At 44.8% G+C, this 26,094-nt stretch overlaps 1 protein-coding gene across 4 annotated transcripts; it reads right to left on the bottom strand.

The window, feature by feature from the left end:
* Positions 1 to 9,901: 9,901 nt before the first annotated feature.
* On the bottom strand, positions 9,902 to 25,053 carry BCL2L14 (BCL2 like 14). 4 transcript variants are annotated; one of them, XR_008822251.1, is made up of 8 exons: positions 24,716 to 25,053; positions 24,287 to 24,580; positions 17,173 to 17,616; positions 14,418 to 14,582; positions 13,385 to 13,452; positions 12,096 to 12,368; positions 11,758 to 11,923; positions 9,902 to 11,348 (listed from the first exon to the last, which is right to left on the bottom strand). XR_008822251.1 is itself a non-coding variant. In XM_056341601.1 (6 exons), exons 2-6 carry the CDS (start codon positions 17,606 to 17,608, stop codon positions 11,307 to 11,309), a joined length of 984 nt encoding a protein of 327 aa, XP_056197576.1. In that variant the 5' UTR covers positions 17,609 to 17,616; positions 24,716 to 25,053; the 3' UTR covers positions 9,902 to 11,306. The 4 variants fall into 4 exon arrangements, 1 of the variants encoding a protein (XP_056197576.1); XR_008822250.1 differs by lacking the exon at positions 24,287 to 24,580; XR_008822252.1 differs by lacking the exon at positions 24,287 to 24,580 and having other exon boundaries at positions 14,430 to 14,582.
* Positions 25,054 to 26,094: the final 1,041 nt, after the last annotated feature.

Here is a 26,094-nt window from a genome sequence, read left to right as displayed (position 1 = left end):
GTGCATTCCAGAGAGGCAGTATGGACAGACAGCACAAAGAGCAGGATCAGTTAAATCTTGGAAAAAATCCAGTACTCCTTAGAGGGAGAGTATAGCTTAGGACACAGAAGCAAGTTGTTTCAGCTGCAGCTCCACCATGTGTCTTATCTGTGCCAGTTATCAAGGCCTCCAGAGATGACGGAGCTGCTGAAGGATGTTTGCCAGGCACCAAGGAGCAGCAGGCACAGTATGGGCACAGTATGGGACAGTGGCATATTATCCATCATCAAAAAAAAAATTCCCTGCCTGTCTGAGAAGAATTGATTTCTTGTGTGTGATTCTGTGTCTTTCCTTGTACATGTGAGCATGAGCAGAGGTGACTGAGCGCACTGGAAACCTGCCATTTGTTTGATACTAGAGGAGGGATAACCACTGCAAGTGGAAAGAACCTTTCATTAAGAGCATAAAAATTAGGGTTTTTTTCTTTCTTTCTTTTTTTTTTTTTTTTTTTTTATCTGCCAGTGTTGGCAGCGCTTCCCTAAGGTGAGAATGTGAAATCACATGCTTGTTCCTGGAGGGGAACTGCTGAACATGTTTAACCTGTTTTCACAGGGGAGATCTTGTAGCTAGCTGAGAAACTTCTGCATGGGAATCGAGGTATGTTTGGTAGAACTGCCTCCTGGAAAGCCGGCACCTGACAAGGGGAAGTTTTGCCTTGTATCAAACCTGCCATGTGCGGCAGGTATTCCTCCATCCCTTTTCCTGGTGCATCAGGTTGGGAACATAAAAGACATGTTGCTGGGCTTAGTGATTTATTTTTTTTTAAAGTAAAACAACAACAAAAACCTCATTTCTCCTGTAGAAACTGTGTCTGGGTAAATAAGCTTTACCTTGCCCTTGGTCACAAAAGCTGTGATGGCAATACAAGCTCCATATTTATAGGAAAGATTGGGAGTTGTCGGCCATCTCCTGCTGGCACCCTCTTGCACAAAAAAGTGCTTAGTAGGAAAACGCTTGTGCTTGGGTGACCGGGCTTGGTGTGGCACAACAGTGATCTTAGACAACTTTGCTTTCACAGCAAGATACCTTTTTTATGAGTTGAAGGGGAATACTCTGCAGAAACTACGCAGTTTGCTTCTCTGAGAACATGTACAGAATATCATTCGGGTCCCAGGAGATGGGGGGATTTCATCTGGTAAGTGTTTTTTATTTGCCAATGTTGCCAAAATTCTTAGCTCTGTCTCCTTGCCAAGAAACCAATAACCACTTCCACCCGCAGAGCACTTGGCTGGAGAGGAATGACTGAGTGACCCACCACCAAGCTCTCCCTGCATTGCCCTGAGCAACGTGTTTCAAACCACTGATGGTTGCTGCTGGTGGTTTGCTGAATAAAAGGTTGCAGGAGTTCTGATGGCTGCTGGGGTGCCAGGAGCCTGTGGCGAAGCACCCAGCTGTCCCAGGAGGAAAGCCCAGAAGCCTTCACCTGCAGCTCAGGTGCTGCAAGAGCTGTTCCCTGTTTCCTGGGCCAATTGTCCATGCAGGGAAAGAGCAGTAGGAAAATGTTGCACAACAGAGATGGCTAATGTGGCTGGAAGGACTACGGGGAGAAAGGAGAGGTGTGATGAGGGTGTATTGTTTGTGCTCTGGCCTGTGTCCGGCCTCTTTCCTGTCCCGCACCTCCCCTGGCTCTCAGGACATGGAGCGCCTAATGAAAGCCAGGCCTTGGCCTCCACGGGCATTTCATGTGCTTGTGTGGCTCGTTCCTTAGCGGAGGCTGCCGTTCTCCTTGCTTTGAAATCACATTTGCCTGCTGTGGAAAATGAGCATGGTGCTGCTGACACCGGTCTGACTTCAGGTGGGGAGCCAGCAGCAGGTGAATCTTGCAGATAACAATCCAGATTTTAGGCGAACATGCCCTCCACTGAAAAGCCAAGGAAGAAAAGATCAGAAAATGACTCCCACTGTGGACAGGAGGAGAGTTTGTAAATGAATTTTTGATTTAAATGGCTCATGAGGCAATAGATGCTTTTAAAAAAACCCAAATATCCATTGGTGTGTTTTTCCTAACTTTATGTTTTTCAAGCATGCTCTGTTTGCTGGAGACAGAGTGATTCCTCCCTTGACGCCACTTTCTTCTTTCCATCCTGAGAATGTTTTGAGAAACCCTGTGGCTGCAGCATTGCTGGGTGGATGGCTTAAAGTGGGCTGTTGTTCTGAAGCACAGCTGTTAGGGATTAATTACTTGATGGAAGAAAACCACTTTCAGATGCTTCTAATAAAAAGTTGTTCCACCAACAGCACTAATAAACATGACTGATTTTTTTTTTTTTAAAGAATGTACTTCTCCCATCCATCCAGTGTGATGCCCATACATCCTCTCCATGCTGTCTCTGCATTGCATCCACCTCTCCAAACCCCCCTGACCCCTCCCTCATATCCCCCTTCATTTTGGCTGTGCAAAAGGCAGCACATCCAGTGCCGTCAGCCCCGGTGCACAGCCCAGTGGCTGGTGCTGAGGAGCTCCTCGGCAGTGTGCTCAGCCTTGCATGGTGGGTGAGGACTGAGGTCCACCTGTCCCCATGTGAGGTGGGTGGGCTCTGGCATTAGCACTGCAAGGAGCAGGGTGGGAAGGAGGTGGTCGGGGGGAAACAGGGGCAGAGGCTGATGCAGTGGTGGTGGGGAAGGGCAGCAAATGTTCCTCCCAGGGAGAGGAGACAGGGTGGTGGCGAGGCATGTGGGAGGAGAAGCACGCATGTGAGGGGCTGCTTGGTGGTTTCCTGGTGGAGTGGGAAGCCCAGCACTGCTTCTCTGCTGGCACTCCTACATCCCTGCATCCCCGGGGTTTCCTGAGCAGCTGGGCAAAATTGCTGACATCAGTTAAACTTGAATAACTAAGTAGGAAAGATGTATTCCTTCAAATTTTGAAAAAGGAGGGGAAGGAATGCCAATTGTCTCCTCCATTGGCATCCCTCTGTCTCCCAAAAAGACAAAAATGAGGCTTGTTGTAAAGCCAGAATGCGAGGGACAGTTACCTGGTGAATGGCACCAGGTAAGGAAGAGTTGCTCTTGTTTCTTTCAGGTGTCCATAGAAAACATAGGTCTGTCTGTCAGCGTGGGAGGCATGGGAACGGGTAGGAAAGGGGCGCTGGGTTTTCTGCTGCTTTAGGATACTTGGCTCCTTCTATCACATATGTATTTTTTGCTCTTCTCATTTGATGTTTGAATCGTCCATCCACTTCAGGTGGCTCCAAAATGAGAGGGCCAAAAAGGCAGACAAAGGACATTAACCCTCATGTCCCAGTTGCTTGTTTCCTTGAGTTAATTTTATGTCGGTAATAAAACCTGTGTCTTTCCATAACGGTAAAAGACAACGAACAAAGCATCTGTAGAGCTGAGAGGGCTGCTTGGCAATTCAGATTCATCACTTGCTGCAGGATTTCTTCAACATTTGTTTCCAATTTACCTGGCATTTGTCTTGCCTTGTGCATGATTAGCTGCTGTTGCTGTAAGCAGGTACTTGGTGGATTTGGTCTCCTGACTCCAGCACGCTGCTGGGAGCCAACTAGAAAGCGTGAAAATGATTGTTTCAGAAAGGAGGATTTGGGTTGGGTTTTTGTTTTGTGTTTGGCGAGATGCTCCTCTTTATTGCATAGCTGCCATAGCTGCGTGAGACCACTTCATATTTGAAATGATCCCTGGCCAGTTCTATGTTATTTTGTGATGTGGAAGAACTTGCGGCGGGGGGGGGGATATGAAAGCACCGCAAGCAAAGATTGTATTAAATATGAAGATCTTGGGGGGGTGGTATAAGAAAGCACTGCAAGCAAAGATTGTATTAAATATGAAGATCAAATAATGAAGATCCCTCCTTTCTGCCCAAGGTGCTTTGCTACGTGCAAGTCTAAATGTCCTTAGAAGGAATTGAATTTCACACACAGCATCAAGAGTAAGAATCTGCTCCTCTCCCTCTGTCTGTTATTGCTGCATTGCAACTGTGATGTTAGTTTTGTATTAGTGATTTCTACATTGATTCCTTCAAGATAGAATAGGTTTGGTAATCTGATATATCTTCTACATCTTCGTGGTTTTTTAATGTATTATTGTGTAATATATATTATGTATATTTATATACCTAAAAGAGCTCAATACCTTATTTGTAATTAGAGCTGCCTCCACCTTTTCATTCCAATTTTTTCAGGGAAAACCTCAGATACTGGATTTTGGAGTTTGTGTATATTTTGATTTTATTTTGTGCACAAAGAAGCTGACATCCCATCCTTCTTGGGAACAACTACAGCAAAATACTCAGCTCTGTAGTAGCTGTGGGAGACCCGGTCTCCACCTGTCCTTGGGCTGTAGGCCAACAGTGTAGAGCGAAGATGCTTGATAATGTCCATACCGAATCCTCATGAATAAACTGCAAACTCACATGCATAGCACTAACAGCGAGTTTGTTCCCATAGTGGTTTTCAGCTTGATTGGCTTGAGTTGCTATCTGTAGATAAAATAATATGATACTTCCCAACCCTTTCTTTTGAAAAACATTAGTAGTAGTGGGGCAAGCAGGCCATTCAAAGCTGGTAACTACAGTGTTTTGCAGATTTCCCTGCTCCACTTCCCCGTACGAGAGACGCTGGTGTAAGTGTCCACACAGACGTATCTGCATGTTTTCCCATGCTTTGTCCAAGCAGGAGAAGAAATGGCAGTCTCAAGCCATAGCGGTCCACTTGCTTTTCACACTGCTGGAGTTACAGAGCAGTGCCTAGGATGGGATGCTGACCCTTCAGGAGCCCAGTGGCTCAGACCAGCAAAGAGGATGAGCAGTTTGCTCAGTAGCATTTGAGGGAGCGGGGAGAGGAAAGTTATCCCAGGCCCTCCCCACTCAGTGCAAAATACAGTTTATGAATCTTAAAACCTTTTTCAAAAGCAGAAAGTAAAAAGGAAACTCAGTCTTCAAAGTGATTATGAGTCACTCCCCTTCAAAGCATTTCCATGGATTTCTTGAAGTTTCTTTCCAGTGTGTATTCCAAACGTTTTTGTGGGGATGATAAATTCTTCCTGTCTCACATTTAATTTTGGTCCATCAAACTGGCTCTCATTTTGGTTTTTCTTCTGGCACTAAAGGCTAATTTGCCTGCTTTAATTGAATGCAGACACTGCATCTAACACAACAGGCACTACCCACTCAATAATGGGATATTGTCTTTCCCGACTCCTTCTTGCCTTAATTAAAAGCAGAGGGCTGACCTCAGCGCTGAACTCTGCCCTATTCCTTGCTAATACATTTACACATCGCTTCACACCACGGCTCGGCAGCGCACACGCAAGTTCCTGGCTGGCCAGCATCCAGTGTGTGTTTGTTACCGTTTCAAGGGCGAGTTTCACTGAATTGGTGGGAGGTTCTTCCCTGCTTTGGCAGGGCTGGACCCCCACCCCGCCAGCTCCTCACCTGCAGGGACACGGTGAGGGACGAGAGAGCAGGTGCATGGGGTGGTACCACTGGGCACAGCCACTGAAAACAGGCACGGATTTGGGCTGGGAAAATGTTTCCATGGGCCCCATGTATTTTGTAGCCATATCACCTCCGGCGTGACCTCTAGATGGGCAGAAATCCATTTTCAGCGAGAACCCAGGATTTAATAGATATTCTGAGGTCTATCCAACATCTAGACTGGGTTTCAGGCTTGCAGTCAGGTGCTTAAAATTACAAGGTTTGGGGGTTTTTTAGCTTGTGTCCTCTTACAGCTAAATCCAGGACTTCATTGTGGGTGCTTACGTCCCCATCACTTGAACCTGTGCAGGACCTCTCTTGGTCAGCAGCCTTCAAAGGTGTCTTTGTGAGTTGGGAGAGTACGGGAATAGCTACCCCAGGCTGGCTGCAGTGAAAGTGGAACAAATTATGTCCCCCTCGCCTGAGTACCCTGAACTGGGTTACAGGCAGATGCCTTTATCAGATGGACGCCAACCAGGAGGCAGTGAGTGGCTGAAGGGGTGATCCCTGCACAACAGATAAAAGAATTGGGACAGGGTGGAGGTGAATGCTCCCCGCTCCTGTGGAAAGTGCTGAACTTCCCTTGTGTGACCCCTGGCTTGGGAAAAAAAACATGGAAATCATCTGGCTGTGCAGTGTGCTTTTGTTGTAAGTGTTTCTACAGAGAAGCATTTTGCTTAGTCTCCAGATCCTGGAGAGGGTGGGATTGGAGAGCTCAGTTTTCTGTTAAAAGCCTTCACTCTCCTGCTTTTGGAGAGAAAGTAACCAAGTGATCTGCATTTACCTGAAAGGCTAAAATACAGAAGGCAAGTATGACACCCAGGCTACACAACAGTTTTGAAAACTCCAGAATTACACCTGCAGGGGTTAATCTTTCAGGGTGTTTCGGGGGGAGGTTAAGGTGCTCACTCAGGGCTTTTTGGTGTTGGGATTGGCAAGACAAAGCACTTGGCTGCTATTAACAGCCTGCCATAGCTTTGCTAGGGAAGGTCAGTCACAAGGTCACCCTCACCTTTTCTCTGATGCTTGTATGGTGATAATGCCTCATGCAATTCCCGTAGCCCCTGCCCCACAGAAAATCATTCTAACCCTGGTGCCCACAGGAAGGCACCTTTCCCAATATGCAGACACACAAGTTTGATGAAAGAAAAAAATCCAAGCCAGCTGAAAGAGGCATACACAGCTACTTTAAATACAGAACATGTGTGTAGTTTTCCTGTATCCCAGTACAGTTCATAACCCTGCCTCTGGCTGGTTCTAGAGCCTTGACCCACCAAAAGATTTTAATTTTGCTACTGGCATCTATACTGAGTATTTAGGCACTGCTGGCATCACCAAAGCCTTCCTTCAGGCCTTGCTTAACAAAATAGTCCCGTACTTGCCTGCGTTTCAGACGCCAGCAGAGCCCTCGGTCTGAGTGGCAGCGGTACAGGCTGTGCTCCTGCCTGTTTAGCAAACAGGACCGATCCGGCAGATGCTTCCCTGGATATATCATTTCAGGTTGCGGGGGAGCAGAGAGGATAATACTGGTGGTATTATTCAAGTGGTAGTATTATCCACGTCAACGGGGGTTAGAACAGCTAGCTGGCACGCAAGAAAATCCAGGTTCAAATCACTAGGGAAGATAACAGAAGCATAACCCAAATTTTCCATTGCGGTGCTGCGTGTAATGAATATTTAAAGCAGAACCACTGCAGTGGCAGACAGAAAGTTCCACTTGGGTGTTTAACTTCTAAAAACCTAAATCCCCTCTTCGTCCAGCATCCAGTGATGAACTCAGTTGGTTTCCCTTTCAGCATGCTAGCTTTGACTGGGAAGCATCTGAGCTTCCCCTTAAAGAGCCGTGATTGGCATGGATCTACCTGGGGTAGAGACAAATGGAAGTCAGCATAGAGACCACATCAGGCAGCAAAGATGCTGACTCCAGCATGAAACCTTTTTGCAATGCCTCGTTTCTACCACTCCAGGCAGGAAAATGCGTTGTCTCTGCATCTGCACAGCAAAAAGCTTTCTGCTTTGGCTGCAGCAGATACGCAGTGGAGCAAATCATGGGACACAGAAGGAACCTTATCTGTCAGTTGACTGGGATGCATTGCAGTAGCTCCAGTCCCAGAACATCTCCTAACCCCACCCCACAACCTGCTTTGCCAGGTATCATGCCATAGAGCTATAATTTCTGTCTCGCTTGTGGGATTTACACTATCCCTGGCAAGGGCGTCCTAGCAGCAGATAACAAACAAACAAGGCAATCAGCTTCGCTGTTTTCTACTTGGTTCTCACCCTTCACTTGCACTACAACGCCCCAGCTGTGAACTTTTAACCCTGAACTTGTTCCAGATCGTGAGCCTTTACAGCAGAAAACTCGCCAGCAGTAAATCAACCTTTCAGACAATGGTGTCTATTGAGCCATTCCCCTCGGTGCTTCACTGCAATTCATTTTCTGTCCACCTGCTGCTTTTCTCTCTACTCCAGTGTGTGTATCAGTAGTAGCAGTGTGCTACTCACCTGTGGGAAGAAGAGAAAGGAGGCCCAGCTTAAAAAGGGGGAGACCGTGTCATGCTGTGAGAAGGCCCAAGGATGCTTCCATATGCCTCATCAGCCTATTTTTGAGAAATACTGGACTTGCCAGCATTTCCTGAGAGCTAAAAGAAATCCAGCCCTCTAAGAGCTGAAGCGAAGGTAAGTAAGACAGGTAAAATGTTTGAGTTCGGGTAAAGGCTCCAGACTTTTCTTATGTTTCCACCTCCTACTTACTCTCTAGAGCGAGGGACACTGCAGCCAGGAGCCAGCTCCTTTGTGCAACATGTGTGCACACAGGCAGTGGGATCTTCTTACCGATGCTTTAGCTGCTCCAGGGAGCAACAGCCAGGTAGGTCCCACTTGCTGCTTGGAGGCCTGGCTCTTGGAGAGTGATGTCAGGCTGGGACAGCAGTTCCCAGGTGCTAACACAGGCTGCCCCAGTGGACCGGCTCCCTTTAACACAGCGCAGAAGGCAGCTGCAGGACACTGCTAGCATCCTTTAAAATGAAATCCCAGCATCACCTTGTATAGGGCTAACTCTGCTGTTGCAACCTTAACACAGAGTGAAATCAGCTCATTTTAAAACTAAACTTGCTGATGTAACAAATAGCGTGATGCTGACCTGGGTAGATAGACAATAAGAAAAATCCCAAGTGGCACTTCTTGTTTTAACAGTAAAACTCTTTTTTACAGTAACACCCCAAACTGGCACCAGCATGTCCTACAGCTAAACACAGACAAAGATTTCTTGTGAGAGATTAATGTAAAACGAAGGCATGGCCAGTCACCCTCCCTCACAACATCCCTTCCATTTCCACACACACCGAAAGCACACACATTTGCCTGCTGCTAGTTTAGTCACCACAGATTTAAAAAAGACACCAAGGCGAAGACTGGTTGAGCCAGTAGTAGAGCTTTGTTAATTCATGCCAGGCAGCAGCAGTGGCAACAGCCCGGTGCTCAGCCTTGCTGGCTGCTCTTGGAATAAACCAAAGCCGTCATTCCAGCAAGGAGGTTACCACAGATCCCTGCCATAAAAGGAGTAGATTGCTCTTAAAAATCTAACTGATGCAGATGACAAATGTAAGAATGTCTAAATAAGAAACAGCTCACTTGGCTGATTTCCTATGCTGGCCCCTACTGCTACTGAAAAAAAATCCCTCTTAACAACCCAGAGAAAAATAAGAACCAGCTGAATATCTTTTCTTAGATGGCTAGTTTTCGCATTCCCATTCAAGACCATCTATTTTGCTGTTGGCTCCATTCTTGGCATGAAACTGGCCCTGAGGTACCAAACTGGGGATGAGGGACAAGTGTGGGTTTAAGGCTGCTCAACCTTCAGCTGGAAAACCACACTCACAAGCACAGAATTTGCACCTCACTGAATACAAGACTGCTATTCAAGCAGAGAAAATTTAAAAAGTGACTTCCATAAGCTAGAGCCCAACTAATAGCAAACTGGTGTATGCTAGCAGACTGAGTCTAGTCTTGGTGTAATTAAAATGGAATTAGATACAGTTCTGCAGTGCCAAGATTTAGCTCACAAGCCGGCTTTAGAAACCAATCAAATTTGTAATAAAGCAGCAGCCTCCAATGTGTGGGAGGGTACAACGGCTCAACATTTTTTTTCCATAGCAAAAAGATGTTGGAGAAAGAGACAGAAGAAGAACATTTTGAACTTTTGAGTTAAGTTCTTGTCTCTCCCCCACAAATCATCCCCCTTTGGGGACATCTGATGTGATCAGAAAGAGTGGTTGTTCTTAAAACGAAGGGAATCTTAGATTTACAGTCTAGAGATATATCAAGTATTTCCCAGCTCCTTTGAAGAAGGGAAACAAAGGTAACTCACTTCCACCTTCTCCGTCTTCTGTTTCACACATACGTGTCCAAACAGAGGCAGTTTGCTACACATGAGTTGAAAGTTCAATGTTTATTAGAGAAATAGTTGATCTTTGATAGCATTGCATATTTTCCACATCCGGTTAAAACGCTTTGTATCACTTTCATTCAAATTTGTGATTTGTAAATAACTTCTTCGTGCAATCTTTGTAGTTAATGTACTTGTACACACAGAACGAGCACACGTAATGGAAGGGTATCTTACTGAAAGGCAGAAAGCCTGTTCAGGGAACGTTACCTGGTTGTATTGGAAAGTCACAGAAGCGATGCCATGGTTTTACAGCTTCAGCCGATGTTCCGAGTTCCCTATTTCTCCACCGGGCATTTGCATGGGATGGAAATCTAAAAGTAATCAACTAAATGGGCCACAAACCAAGCCTCAAAATCATGAACAGTTTCACTGGCATCTGCCTCTACTCTAAATGAGGCACTGATACTCCTTCCACTGCCACGCACACAGATTCAAGAACTCTAATCAGATCACTTGTTTCCAATGGCTGAAGGGCCAGTTCAGTTTATAGAGAAATCCCTGAGATTACACATAGCATTGACCTCCTTTTGAATAAGGAGGAAAACTCATACAGCAGGATAAATTTTAAATTTCTTGGACTATAAGGCTCTCACAGTGTTTGTATCTTCCACGTTAATGGACAAAACAATGCTGTAAAAGTCATCATCTACTGTGCTGTGCCTTGAAGGGGATTAAAACAGAAGAGTTCAAATTAAAAGCATCTGTAGGTAGATCAGGTCTGTTTTCTTGGGGGAATGGGGAATGCACTGGAGTAAAAAGCCCTCATTAGCTTTACTCAATCCCTTTCAGAAGTATAAAATCATAGAATCATAGAATGGTTTGGGTTGGAAGGGACCTTAAAGATCATCTAGTTCCGACCCTCCTGTCATCAGTACTTTGGGTATCTAATCAGAGAAGGGGGGCTGGGGGAGGGGGTGTAGGCAAGGAGAGGAGACTGACAGCAATATGTCTTCTGACAAGAGACTGTGAAATTGATAACAGTTGGCACCAATATGATCCACTGGCCTCAATTGGTGATGGTTGATCACAGTCCAGCGGCTCTTGATTGCATACGCTGCTATTTTTCTCCAGTTTGCACTTTAACATCCATCCATAGGAGTAGTAGCAAGCACCTCTACTCAGAAAGGTACCTAAAATCACTGTCCGTGGGGCTGAATGCTCCAGGGGAGTTGAAGGTGCCTTCATATTCACTGAACCCTTCTACATCAACACCAACTTTAAGGAAGTGCAATTGTACCCATCAGAGTTACCCGTGCAACAGACCAACCTTCCATGGGAAAAATAAAAATACGTAGCTACTAATCATTCTGACATCTGATTGTGGTAAGATCCTGCACATTCCTTAACTGAAGGCTCCTGCACCCTGAAGAATTAATTCAGTCGTGATTACTCTACTTCTTCCTGATCCAGTGATGTCAAAGCCTTCTCCTGTAACATAGAAAGAGAACTTGAAATTATAGAAGCAATAAGGACATTGATTTTAATTCCAGCTCTGCTGAGGTCAGTCAGTAGGTTTGCCAGTAGGATTTCCTGACCTCACATGCTATAGATTTCTAATGGACACAGGCTGTACAGCTGCTGAAGGTTTTCATTCATTCCATAAGCACAAAAGAACTAGGATCTCTGATGCAAGTGCCTCCCAGCAAACCCGGGTAAATGAGCTATGAGGGCAGCAGCTCAGCACCGCTGCTGGCAAAAGAGCACTTTGCACAGCTGACTCTGAAGGGGGATCTGAAGATAAACAGATGCTTTTGTGTACAGGGAAAGTGAAATCATACCACGCTGTAAGGGCAGACTGTATGAACTGCTGAATTACTATGCTGTCTCCAGAACCTACCACCGAACAGCACGCTTCTAGGGAGAAGTATAGGATGAGGGCAAGCATGACATTTCCTGGTGTTTCTCCCAGCCTTCAGCTATTTGTGGTAGAGAGACTGTCTATGCCAGGAATGGTGTTTTATACTCAGCAACCCTCCATGACTGTCTCCTGTTGATTTTTGGACCTATGTAAACAAAAAACTTGTAGTATAGAAGATGTCTTGTAGCAAGTAATTCCACAGCTGGAATACATGCTGTGTTAAAGAATACGCATCTGCTCCGTGTTAGTACAGTGAAAGCGTACTGCTTCAAGGTGCCTTTAGGCTATGCAAAAGTCAAGGGAGGCAAAACACGTACCCAGCCACCCTGGTCCTGAATCCATGGCTTGAAGTGTTCTCTGAGGTACTTTGATCCGAAGCCCAAGACCAGGTTCATAGGATGGTTGTCCACAGCAGTAAGTCTGGTGGCAACTTCCATTATAAAGGCAACTTTCGTGCATTGTACTTGGCCTTCTGGCTCACTTGTTGAGCCTGCTGAGACATCCTCCAGGAACAAATCAGTGATCCTCTTGAAGAAGGTGTAGGACAGCATGTCTTTAAAATGCTGATAGAAAACTTTGTCCTTTTTGATCTGAAAATAAGAATAAGGTTAAATTGAGCCACTTTTGTTGGAATTGCTTTCCCCATCTCATTGGGAAAGGACAGCATCTCTAGGTAGTGCATGCAATGTAGTCTTATTGTGGTGGTGAATGCAAGAGATGACACACAAACCCCACACCTTGCCGCAAAGCTGCTCCTTCAGGCTCTAGAGGTGGCTCTATGTTTTTTCCTTGAAAAAATCTTAAGGTTTTTTGCATTTGAATGAGAAAAGGAGAGAGAGAAAGCAAAACAAGTGTGACACTGATATTGAGACCTGCAGGTGGGGAGACATGGGAATACAGGAGCAGTGGGAAGATGACAGTAAAGGCAAGGTCATGAGAAGTGCTGGCAACAGTTGCCATGCTAAGCTCCTTTTGCTCAGTCAGGATCTTTGTGATGCTTCTTACTATATCTGGGTACCTGTCTACTGCAGGAGCTGAGCACGTCCTCCATGTTGGTGCCTTTATAGATCAGAAGGGGCAGCTAAAGAAGGGAGTAAAGGGAGCAAATACCTATATTTTTTAATAGAGAAAACATCCACTTCCACTAATGGACTCATGTGGGGGTTCTTCATTAGCTTTTGGGCAGGGCTTTCAAAATGCATTCAGAAGATTTATTTCCCTACAGCAGCTCTCAAAGCTGTAGAATTTCTCTCCCTCCACTGGGAAGAACTTGTATAACAAATTTAATGCAAACATAAGAGTTCCTCAGAGTCAGTCAAGTGCTCAACATCCCATGAAACTCAATGGGAATTAGGTAAGTGACTCCTCTTCGAAATGCATAACATTTTTGTTGCCTTCCTCCAACATCCCAACAGAGATCTCTGCTAGTCCTCTGGTCTTAAGAAAGACTTCAGGATGAACAGTGAAGGTTTCAGAAAGCCCTAAGTGTGGAAAGAGAAGTTCAGGACAGAGACAGAGCGTGCTAGGTTACGAAACTTTCATTCCCGAGAGAAGTGTAATCTGTCACACTCCAGCCTGTGTAGCTCCTGAAAACAGAAGGAGTTACCGTTTCTTCTAGCTGGTCCCCTGATTGTCTTAGCAATGAAACTATTCTTTGTATTATCTTTTCTTCACCTGTTAAAGAAAAGAGTAATGTAAATATCACAGCCTGCTAGTAGGATTCAGACAGCAAACTATGGCAAAAGCCTTTGTGTCACTTCATCATGAAAACAGCTGCTATGTGGATTCAGAATTGTGCATCCAGGCTTTAAGCTGAAGCTCACTGTTCTAGTTTGTGTGGAGTAAGCACCTTTTTGTTGCGACAACATCACTTTTTCTCCATCTGTCTGATGTTTTGCTTCAGTTAAGAATCTGGGCAAGAGCAGGGGCTTTAACATCCCACCGCCAGCCCTTTGGGCTTTGAGGTATGTCTTATAACAAGCCACAACGAAAGAACAGCTACGGAAGCCCACAAAAATAGACTTAAAATTAGGGGGGAAAGATGTCCTCATCATTACCAATTACACCTTCTGCAACATATTAGGACAAACTCTGGGTTTGCCAGATTAAAGAAAATGTAAGTATGGCAGGATCCCTCTTGTAACCAGAAATCCCTAGAAAGCTTGCATTAAAACTAAATCTCCACAGATGTCATAGAAGGCAAGCAGTTCGGATTTTTAACAGAGATTGTTAAGCAGTGTTATTCCATCACCAAAGAGGGATTGACCAAGACATTATTGCCCCAATGACTGGTCTTTGGCCTTAGAGCCCCAGTGTATTACTCTACCCCCAGCCCTCTCACTCCTACCACTGCTTTGTCACCTTACGTCACTGCCTTCATCCTCTTTTTCTCATGTCACACCTCTGTGTTTTAAAGGATGCTCCCTTTGATTGCAGTGGCAGGCAGGACCTGTTAAAGGACTGCAAGGGCAGCCCTGAAATGTGGGCAACAGAGCAAGAATCAGCAGAGCAAGCTTCCTTCTTTGCAGCATCTTACTGCAGGAGTCCTGAGTGCTTCATCGCGCCTAGAGAAAATACCCCAGTGTGCAATCCCAACCTGACGTACTGTAGCCCATGAACACAAAATTTTTCACCCTTACCATGTTCCTTACCCTCACTTCCATCAGTAAGCTTGCTATTGCCTTGTTCCTGAGACAGGGCATGATACATTGTCTTGAATGATACATCTGAATGAGATTCCTGGGATCTGGAAGTAACAAGCTTGGCAAGTTTGTCTGCAATGTGGTTGACATCTGCTGTTTCACCTCATTGGGAAGGAAGGTGGGAAATAAAGAAGGCAATTAATCTTTCCAGGAAATAATTCAGTGATTTACTTGTTTACATGCCCCCTGAGGTGGAAGTGCCCAGAGGATACCAAGAGATACATTTCCCCATGCTGGGGCTTTGCTATTGCTTGAGATCAGCTGGTAATAATTTATAGAGGCAAGTAACGCAGCACAACCCTTCTCTAGTATGTGAGCAGCAGCTGGCTATACAGAGGCCACACAGAAGCAAGTGTGAGTGTTGCTCACTAGCGTGCATCCTTACAAGCCAGAAGCACACCACGTTATTAAGAAACCTGAGAGCACTGTTCTATGGGACTGTGAATCTTGGACCTTAGTTGTACTGCCCATGATTAGTTTGTCTGTAGGTCCAGATTCGGAAGAGATGTTGTATTTGAATCTTCTTTCCTTGTTCTCACAGGCTAACCCTGAGCAAAGGAGAAGCAGACTTCACTTCAGAGGCACCTCTAGCTCAAAAAGCTTCTCGTGTTCTTGACGCTGTTGTATTAAGCAGACGTGAATACTGGGGGAACTCAGCAACCAGATTGGCTTTATCCACCTTCTGTAATGACCTTGTTCAGGACCCTTACCAGCTGAAGGCATCGCTTGGTGAGGGCACTCCAGCAGGGATCCTGCTATAGCAAAAAGAGCAGGAGGAGCTGTTGCAAGTTTGTTTCATCTGAAGGGTGCTCTTCCTTACGACTTGCCTCACCAAGCTTGGGATGCAAAACTTGATCTCCCTACCACCACTGCCAAGTGGCAGGTCCCACATGACCAGCAGAATCGAGACAAGCTCAGCAGCGGTCTGACCCATAACACATGTAAAATTCATAAGCAGGGTTTATTGTGAGGGCAGCAGGGGTTAATGCAGCCAACGAAACCAGCATTTCAAGGTGGGTGAATCAACCCCAAGACAGTTCCACCGCCTTGCTTGCCTGCCTGCAGAGCTCGTCAGGGAGCTGCTAAACTTCTAGGAAGGGGATAGATTGTTCATGGCTTTGGAAACCTCAGATTAGCCAAATGGTTTTAAATTGAATAGACCTTCAATTTAGAATGGTAATCCCCAAAAGCACCCCATTTGCTCCAGAATGTCCTGGCCAAGCTTGCAGGGCAGCTGTTAGCAGTATAAGTGATAAAGAACATTAATAATGTTTTAGGAATTGGTGCAGCAATCTGCTGAAAGGCAGGTAAAGCCCAGATCTGAAGTTAGGCAGGATCCCCAGGGAGGTTAACAACCAGTGTGGGGAGCTTTTACCTCCAGGCTATGCTGCCACCCATGCTGCAGGGACATGCCAATGTATTGGCAGGGCCTTGAAGTGATTGCACCCAAACTCTCGAGCATTTTCCTTGGCAATGTGAAAATACAATGGACATGAAACCAGATATCTGGATGCAGGTATATGTCCCTGGCATCCAGACAATGGGAAGTTATAGTTATTTCCCCCTAGCAAAAGGCACTAAGCCGAAGCAGGGGCTTTCCTTGAGAGGCAGAACTGGATTTGGAAGCAAGGAGAGTTTTGGGCTTGGTGGGTAGGAGCTGGTCCAGGACAGTTAAATTGGTCAGGGATGGGACATTAGGCTGGAGAAGTCACTGATAAATGATTTTTAGAAATATCTTTAAATGCATTGAATGGGGAGAGCAATTGCTGTGACACCAACAGTATCAAGCTGGGACAAATAATACCACCCCTTACCTTATGCAGATGCAAACAATATGGCAACTTCCTATATGCTGTATATGCAACTTAATGGGAATACCTCATTCTCCTCTCCCAGTCTTGTATGAAAAATTATTAGTTATCATCCAGAGCAGAAAAGGGAAAACCTTATTGTCTGCAGTGCAGCACCTGGCGTGGGGCTGGCTTTGGGGCTGGGGTACAAGATGTTTATGTGGGTGGGAACCTTGGGTGTTGGGTGGATTACAGCCACCTACCACCTCTTCTTCTAACACACAGGAGGGCAGGTTTAAACTTAATATAATAACAACATATAAAAGAGACGTAGATGACTCTGGAAGACTGTTTCCATTTAGCTACATGGTGGGGTTATGAGACGTGATCCAGAGACATAGGCTGCGGCTGCTCTGTGCTTGAGGCTGGTCACTGCCAGCTGCTTGGCAGCAGTTTCAAGCAGAATCTAGCACTTGTGTCTTTAGTGTGGAATGTTTATCATATGATAAAGTTCCTTGAATGGGCGGGCCTTCAAACAACCCTTCCTTGATTTTAGTGTGGAGGTCTTCAGTCTGACCAGTGTTTTGTGTTTTCTTTCTAACCAGATATGGAAAAGAAAAAGGCAATGCTTGAAAAAAAAACAACTTGTGCAATTATATGATACCACCATATGATGGAAAACAGAAAAGCCAGTCACAAGCATGAATCTTGTGTGTGCAAGCACTACTGAAGATCTAGCAATCTGCCTTCCTAATTGGAAACCAATAAAGCTAGCATAAGAGGTGACCAAAAAGTGAAAGAAACCACCGTCTTCCTCCTGCTTTTCCACAGGCCACAAGCCATTTCAGCTATTTAGGGAGAGAGATAAAGACAAACAGCAAAAGTAAAGAACAAGAACATACTTGTCTGATGCTGAGAATTCCATTCTTGAACGCTCTCAGATTGTGCCTCACAAATGGAGAAATGTGCTGTGCAACCTTGGCGCAATGGCTGCTCAGGGGGCTTTTTCTGCTTTGCTCTGCTGCAGAAAAAAGGTATACAATATCCTGGCAAGTAGGTTTTCTTTGGTTGATTTTTGCTCTGCTGTTGTGGCACAAGACCCTGATAAACTAATCTTTGACTTAGTCCATCTTTATCTCTTTGATAGTCAGTCTTTACTTTTCTCCCAGTTAAAGAGGATGATTTCCGCACATTAGCCTCATTTTTCAGAAGTTTCCCATATTTACTGACAGACAACCGCCGCTGGGCATAGGCCATTAGGATCTTGTATTCTATGCTGTCTCGCTCATCATCTTCTAGTGGTATTTCTTCCATACTGACGTCATTTGGTGAAGACATCTTGATTCCTGCAAAAACATATTCTTAGTTTTAATGGCTTATGGAAGCCTGTTTTTCATGAATACCAACCAGTACTTGACACTTCTACAGAACTTTTCACCAAATACCTTATAAAACTCAGTGGTGTGAAGAATATTGCAGTACCCAGGAACCAAAGAAGCGCTGTTTCCTAGAAAGATAATTTGGTTACAGAGAAATACCTCAAGTAGCAATCAAGGCCGTCAAAGAACAGGAACAAGAGATGTGATACGTTGCTTTTGACTGCATTTGGTGGCTTAGACAGAAAAGATGAGGAAATTCAAGGAGTACTCAATGGTCAGGGTGCAGTGCATGAGAAGAAGAAAGCCCATAACAGTAATCACTGGTTCTTGGGATGGAAAGAAAAATGATTCATCAAAGCACTGCAAAGGAAAAGCCTATACTGCAGCTCAAATGAGCAAGCATCTAAGTACATGAAAATTGTTCTTTCAGTGGAAGCTTTGACAAATTCAGGACCTGAGTACTCTAGGTAGGAAAGCAAACAAGAACTAGCCCAAACATTAGGAAAAACTATGGTATTTACCTATCATAATGTTCTCAACTGTCCTTTCACTTTAGGGGACCTGAATCAACAATCTTGCATTTGACTGCATTCAATGGATGGTGTGGTGGCACTTACCTAGGGTAACTTGCTTTTGTTCAAATAAACGTATGAATCCCACAGCACACACATGCATTTTGCCCTCTTTCTGTTTCTCTACACATTGTAGCTTATCAAGCCAGAGTGCAAAACCCTCTTAAATCTTTGCTTAGCGCTAGACCTGTCTGCCACCCGGCCTCTAGGAAGCCAGAGCAACCAGATGAAGAAGCAGGAGTCATCAGCTGTGATGCAGTGACCTAGCTGCTGTGCTTTTTTTGTTCCCCAAAATCAGTCTTCTCCAGAGCCCAGGTGAGGTTTTAGTTGTTTAAGCAGGCAACCCTGACCACCGACAGCAGGCTGTGTCTGTTGCCCATGCAAAGTCAAACCAGACTATGCACATATCCGGAACCTATCGCTAGAGTTCTAGTGCTGACAAGCCAGAATAGGAGGCTCCTGTCCCCACTGCCCTTAAAAAAGTGTCAAATTCACTCACGCTATGCCCCCAGCCTGACAGAAACAATTTTAATCTCATTTATTCCTGTCTAGAATACCATTCAGCTACTCGCCACGTTGAATGTAATGCTATTGCTGATATGTAGCCAACAGGATTTAAATCCTAAGCACAGAGACTCACATTTGGGATTAAACACACCTCACATGCCCTGAATCCAAAGGAGTCAGTGGGAATGGGGTGCCTTGCTCCCCATGTATTTTTAATTTAGCAAGCCACCCCTCCTAATTCACAACAGGACAACTGTTCTGTAGGAGGCAGCTTTCTCGTGCAGCCTGATCCTGCAGGGGTCTCCAGGCACAGCAATGGGGGTGCGATGGTGTATGAAGGGACCTGGGTACCCTGTCTCCTCACAGGTGCTGGGAGGCAAGGCACAGGGGCAGGGAGACTGCCAGGATGCACCGTAATTCCAGATCACTTGTCTTTACTGTGCAGAGGCTTGAAGTTACTAGCTGCTTCCTTCAAACTCTGGAAAACTACAAGTTGTTGAGCTAGGAACCATCTGTTAATCCCCTTAAAACTTTATTTTATTAAGTATAAGGATGAAATAAGTCATATACGTATGTGCCAGATTTTCACCTGGTATAAACTATCTTAGTCCTCCGAAAATCCACAGGATACTGACTCACCTTTAGCAAGGGGTATCACTGACTTCCACTTTCACCTTAGGACAGTCATTAAAGAAATGAGAATGGGAACAGTGTGGTAGGGGGTGTCGTGGTTTAACCCTGGCTGGCAGCGAAGCCCCACGCAGCTGCTCGCTCACTCCCCCCGCAGTGGGGTGGGGGGAGAGAATCAGAAGGGTGAAAGTGGGAAAACTCATGGGTTGAGGTAAGAACAATTTAATAGGGAAAGCAAAAGCTGCCGCACGCAAGCAAAGCAAAACAAGGAATTCATTCACCACTTCCCATGGGCAGGCAGGTGTTCGGCCATCCCCAGGGATGCAGGGCTCCATCACACGTAACGGTTACTTGGGAAGACAAATGCTGTAATGCCAAATGCCCCCCCCCCCCTTCCTTCTTCCCCCAGCTTATATATACTTAGCACGACGTCATATGGTATGGAATAGCCCTTTGTTCAGGTCACCTGTCCTCGTTGTGTCCCCTCCCAATTTCCCGCACCCCTCCAGCCCTCTTGTTGGCAGGGCCCAAGGAACTGAAAGGTTCTTGACTCAGTTTAAACACCCCCCAGCAACAACCAAACCCATCAGTGTGCTACCAACATTGCTCTCACACCAACACACAACTGTGTTGCCTTCGAACAGCCTCCTGGGCTTCAGCAGAAGCCCTGTCCTGTGAAAGGCCCAGCACTGCACTAAGACCTCTTGCTCACAAGGTCATGCAAAGGTGAGAGCCTGTTTGCTGGACATGGCTGGGGCAGTTTGGAGGCTGAGGGAGAAGGCACAAGTTCCCTTTCTCTTGCTGGTTGCTGCCTTGAGATATTCAAAAGGTCAGCAGGAGCTTTGTGTCTTCTCACAAGCAGCTTTAATGACCTTGCAAGGGAAACTAAAAGCCCAGCAGGAAGTCAGCAAGAGTCTGTTATAAGAAATAAACCAAGTGGAGACAAAGAAGTGGGAGCTGGAGATACAGAGAAAAGAAAGGAAAACTGAAATGATGCAAAACAGGCACGGGGGTGCTGCTGCTTCGTTGCTGTGCCTAGGAAGGGAGCGCTGATGTGTACTACCCCCGGGATGCAGGGGAGCAAATCCGTGACCTGTAGCTGTTTGAGACCATCTTCCAGTGCAAACCAGAACAGCCTAAAGAGTGTTTTACGCTGGTACTGCATTTCTCGGTGTCTCTGCTACACAGAAAGCAAGGCTACAGCAAATCCCTTCAGCTAGTCAATGAGCCCAGGAACAGGTATTTCCCTTTGCTCCAGAATCCAGACCAAGCAGTTATTTCATTTTAAAATTTGCCCAAAAATAGAGAGAAAATTTCAAAGGCTATACAATTCTTTTTCGTTATTTAATACTTAATTCAAAATCAGTCTTCTCCTTGGAAAGACCCAACCTCACCCTTCTGATCAGACACTCATACTACTTAAAACAGCATAGCCTTCCCCAGCATGGGTATTCTTTGTAGGTGTAACATTCATATGTACCCGTTTTTCACTAATATAAAAATATAAATAACAATATAAAATACATATACTATGTATATATATAAATCATAAAGTAATTATAGAAAATAATACAAACATTCATTTATAAACAGCAAGAAGGATTACCAGTAGTAGCAGTAAAAACCCTTACAGCCCTGTACACTGAGCTATTACTTACACATTAAGAACAGTCCTACCCAAGGTGGTTGTACAGATAAAAATCAAGCAACAGTTCAAAGGTTGGTCTCCTAAACGAGGCTAAGTGCAGACTGATAGCAGGAGGTAGGGTTTTATTACAGCTTGCTAGTACGTAACATCAAATAAGCACTAGCACATCAGATGCAGCTGTACAGCTAAGCCTGAACCTCGCTCTGATGGGGAATCTCTGAGAAATGAAACAAATTACGTTGGTAAAAATGTGGTAAAGGAGCTTCCTTACTGGGACCATTTTTGAGCACTGATGTCTTGGTAAGAAGCCTCACCCCTGTGTATACAACAGGCTGAAGAAGCATAAAAAGGAGTCACAGTTTATAGCTCATTTATGCCATTACTTACAGATAGAAAGAAAAGGAGGTACCACCACATGCTGGTGAGCATTTATAAAGAAGACTTCCAGTAGCTAACTTGATTTTCAGTTCATTTGAAAATTTTAAATCTTAATTGGTGACTTAGGTCTGTCTTTAGACTTACTTTTTCATACTGTAACTGTGTTATTTTTCTAATATCCTGTCTGCTGTGCGCCAGAGATGAGCGGGACCTTTTGCAGAAGCAGAAATGGCTTTGCATGAACTCTCTTTCTCAGAAATGAGTTTCTATAAAGAACGTTTTTTAATGCAAGCATTGAGTCAGTTTGACAAGTACTTGGAAGTCCTGCTAAAACCCAAATGTGCATATTATTTCCTAGGATGATTAAAAGAAACTTGGAGGATCAGATTATGGAGCATGGTCTCATTCTGTCTACTTAAAAACTCTGGCCTAAATTATTTATCTTCTGGAGCTCGCAGGCCCTGAGGGAGCAGTGTTACCCTCTCCTTTTTTACTCTCCTCCAGACCTTTTCCTCCTATTGCCAAATATCACATCCACATGCTATTTCCCAGAAAATGGAAACTGAACTGCCAGTGCTCATAGTGGTACATTTAGCTGTAACTCTCCTTCCACTTCAAGGCTTGTCTGCCAGGATGGAGAAATTTGGCAAAAACACAGACAGACTTCTGTGAGCAGCATGACCGACAAAACCTGCTCTCCTGTGGAGCCTCTGAGCACCAGTACTGGCTAAACTTGCACAAGTCCACAAAAATACCCCCCAGACTGTAGCACCATCCTGAGCCAATTGCAATGACAGTCAACAAAAAGCTTGAGAAGTTTATTATACAAGGCTGAGTGGGCAGGATACGGAAATAAAACCATAAAAAAGAAACTAGCAGTGTGACTGTTTAATGTTTATTAGGAGGAAGTGTAGCCTGGAGGTTCAAGTTTAGATGAAATAACTGTTGATTTGGAGGGTGTCTGGCTATAGGCCTGTGTTCGGCAAAACTGGACAAAGTGGTGTCCTGGCTATGCCATTTCTCGACAGTTGTTGTATTGGTGTTATTTATTAATATATAGTTGCATGTATAGCTGCCAACCACCATGGCAGCTAACTCTACAAGTCCTCTTGGCTCATGCTCACCACAGATGCTGCTTGAGCCCAGACTTGGATGCTGCACTCGTGCCTTCCCAGTCCCTCCTCTCCTCCCAAACCCCGCTGGAGTGCCTCCTGTCCTTCCTCTTCAGGTGCCCCCAGAGCACAGACAAGCTCTACCACTATTTCTTCCCCAGGAAGGTCCCCTGCCACATGAACAGCCCTGAGATTTACCCCCAAAAGGCTTAGGGACCTTGACCAAGCAGAGGCAACGTCAGTGCTGACCCTGTTGTTTGGCCAGATTCCCATCACATACATTCTTACCAGCGCTAGCAGACCCCAGGGAAGCGCAGGTAGCTGCAGATGGCTCTGCAGCAAGAGGCACTGCCTTTCCTGAAAGGCTGAGTAGACAAAGCAGCGAAAGAGGCCCCTGAAAAATCATCATAGAATCATAGAATAATTTAGGTTGGAAAAGATCTTTAAGATCATCAAGTCCAACCATAAATCTAATGCTGCCAAGTCGACCACTAAACCATGTCCCTAAGCACCATGTCTAGATGTCTTTTAAATACCTCCAGTGATGGTGACTCAGGTACTTCCCTGGGCAGCCTGTTCCAAAGGTTGACAACCCTTTCAGTGAAGAAATTTTTCCTAATATCCGAGATAAACCTCCCCTGGTACAACTCGAGGCCATTTCCTCTCATCTTAACTAATAATCCTTGGATTGTTAGTCCAAGCTATTTAAGCCTCATCTGATGCTTCTCTCTCAACCAGCAGAGACAGAAACGTGGTTGCTTGCGTGCAACGCCAGCTCTAAATAAAACACTTTATTTTTGAGGCAATGCTGGAGAAAGGCACTGACAATAATAGCACCAATGTTTACCTTACTGCCTCATCCCAGGTGTGGGTCTTTCCCTTCATCTCTGCTCAGAGGAGCAGATTGGGGCGTGTGGTAGTGGAGACTCCTGTGCAAGGGGAAGCAAAGGTCAAGATTCCTCTCCAAGCATTTCAAGCTAGATCCTCTGGGTCGATGATTCTAACTTACTGCTAGCTCTAGTGGAGAAAAGCAGAACCATCGTGGGTCTCCAGAGTTCATTAGTATGTAAGCAACACACTTTGCTGAAGAAGTAATATGTGTATATTGAGTCAGTCACTTTCATAAAACCCTTACTGGGAAAGTATTGTCTGTGCAAGAGAGGCTGAACCGTTTTAAACTGTACAGCTGCTGTAGAAAGCTGGTTTCACACAGAAGCCCACCAGAAAGGACCTCTCCATGTGGTACTGCAATACAGTTGCCTCTAGGATGGAAAGCAGTAACTTGCAAGCTGAAGGATTATGTGCCCCTTATTGAATCTTAACTAAATAGGACACAACATAATTAGTGAAGCCAGAGTTACACTACGATGCCAAAGAAAACATCCCTAGTGGCAACAGATTTTTCATGAGCGCTGTTATGCAACAAATACAATACATGCTATATGAAAAGGTCTACATGTCTTTCAGAAGTGAGGTTGCCTGCTAGTCTATGGCTGTCCAGAAGTATTTCCCACGTTCTCACAGCTGAGAGGCTGCCAGAGACTCAGCCTCTAGAAGAGAAGTGATGCACTATTTGGCTTTCAGCACCAACAGAAATGGTAAAGCATGTATTTATGACTTCCAGCAGACTAAATTGGCTGTCACTGTGCAGCAAAGATCTGGGAGCAAAAAGGGAATAACAGATCTGCTTACTGATGATTTCAGGGGAGCATATCACCTGCTGAATCACCTCCACCAAATTTACTCGCTCAGATCAGAGTTTCTTTCAGTTGTAAATGAAGTCATCTTACCAGCAAGAGGTGACCCAGCTTGAACTGGGCCAACTTGTATGAATCGGCTGGTGAGGATTTAAGTCTGCAGGAATACACTGGGTTAGCCCCAAATTTTAAATTCAACCTTCCACAACTAGCTGTAGTGTAGTCAGCAGAAAATGTCTTTGCTCTCCTTGGCAGGTTATGTCAATCTCTTCTTTCAAAAGCATACAGCCAACAGCAGCAAAGCTTGTATGGCAGCTCCAAAAGTCCCAGGGCAGTTCTTTCCTTTTTTCACACCACAGCTAAGCCCAAGAGTACATTGTTCAATACCTAAGTTAATGATGATAAATATAACCATTTAATCCATATACAACTAAGATTCAGAGAGTCTTGTGCTGGCTTATAGACAGCCAAACATTATACAAGAGAAACCAAGTTCAGAGAAGAAAAGAGGGGTTTTATTACCTTCCAGGTCTATTGCACCAGCAACTCTTGGTGCCTGCTGATATCAATTCTTTGTCCTCCTCCTCCAGTGGCTAGACTTGTCTTGCTAGAGCCAGCCTTGCAAGCACAGCACTTCCTTCAGAAAACTGAAGTTTCCTTCTTTTGTTTAATATTTTCAGTCTTTCATCAAAACATATGTTTGTAAGCTTTCATTAAGAAGGTCACTCCACTTGCAATTAAAAAAAAAAAAAAAGTGCCCCTTGTACTTCCTTATGAGAACACGTCAGCTCACTTATAAAAAGCTGAAAGGGGTAGGGTTTGCCCTTCCTGCACGTGACTTGTTCTCCGCAGTGCACCATGCAAGGGCAAAAAGTCTATAGCTCTTTAGGGCTTCTTGCCAAACTATTTATTTATTTATTTATTTCCCCCCAAACCCTGTTTTTCTCCATGGTACAGGTCAAATCAAATCATCATTTTGATACAAGAAGGTTTTTTAAGTGTTTTGAAAACAGTTATACCTCTTCTTCTATATGAACTAGTAAACACTATAAAACAGTAAACTAGTCTATGTTTTTTCATATGTCATTGCATTTTTTTTTTCCAAAATCACATTAAACATTAATTAGATAAGATTGGTACAATACTTGCAACAGCAACATGGTATTGCTCCTGTTAACTCATGGACTAAAACTATGATTTTGTTACCCATGTAAGTAGCCCCAAGCACACATGCATTTTAAGAGGGATTTTCATTGCGCCAGTGATCTTCCGTTTTTGAAATCAGCTTGTAAATGCAATTGCAAGCTGGAGGGGCCTGATGCACATGAAACAGCTGAAGCGGGGGAACGCTTGCATTTATCTGCAGCAGAGAAATAGTTTTAGGAGGTACAGAGGGGTTTCTGACTGAGAGGAGATCCCTTCTCAGGAACAAAAGCACTCAAGGCTGTGCCTTAGTCTGAGAGCTTTGTATAGAAAAGGCATGTCTGCTGCCTTTCCTGTGAAGGGAGGAATTTACTAGTAGAAACTGAAATATAAGCAGAGCCAACTTTTGCATTTCCAGGGAACAGAGTCTTGGAGTTCGTGGATACATTGCAGGCTTATAGAAGCTTTTTTGTTCGTGTTCACTGAAGCTTTCTATTTCCTTCCTGCTTTGCTAGGGCCAACTGACCTGAGAGCAATAATAGCAGATGGAAAGCCTGTGTATTACAGATTATTAACGATCTGTCATTCCCCGGACTGCAAAAACTTCAATTTTCATTTTCTTTTCAAACATACGCCATATCCCAGTGCAGAATATACTTTCTGCAAGACTAAGAGGGGGAAAAAAGGTAGTAGTTGAGGCCCAGAAAAGGGAAGTGTAGCCTGCTGGAAGCATGAAAAAAGACCTAAACAACCACCCC

The sequence above is a fragment of the Falco biarmicus genome, chromosome 5, assembly GCF_023638135.1.
Source record: "Falco biarmicus isolate bFalBia1 chromosome 5, bFalBia1.pri, whole genome shotgun sequence".
NCBI classification, from domain to species: domain Eukaryota; kingdom Metazoa; phylum Chordata; class Aves; order Falconiformes; family Falconidae; genus Falco; species Falco biarmicus.
Note: the sequence above shows the minus strand (reverse complement) of the source record. Positions and strands in the feature narration are given on the sequence as shown.

Coding starts and splice junctions, on each gene's coding strand:
- BCL2L14 (XM_056341601.1), bottom strand. CDS start 17,608: ATGTCTTCACCAAATGACGTCAGTATGGAAGAAATACCACTAGAAGAT. Junction 14,583..17,172: donor GAATTCTCAGCATCAGACAA/GTATGTTCTTGT, acceptor CTTCCCAATGAG/GTGAAACAGCAGATGTCAAC. Junction 12,369..13,384: donor GGGACCAGCTAGAAGAAACG/GTAACTCCTTCT, acceptor TCTTATTTTCAG/ATCAAAAAGGACAAAGTTTT.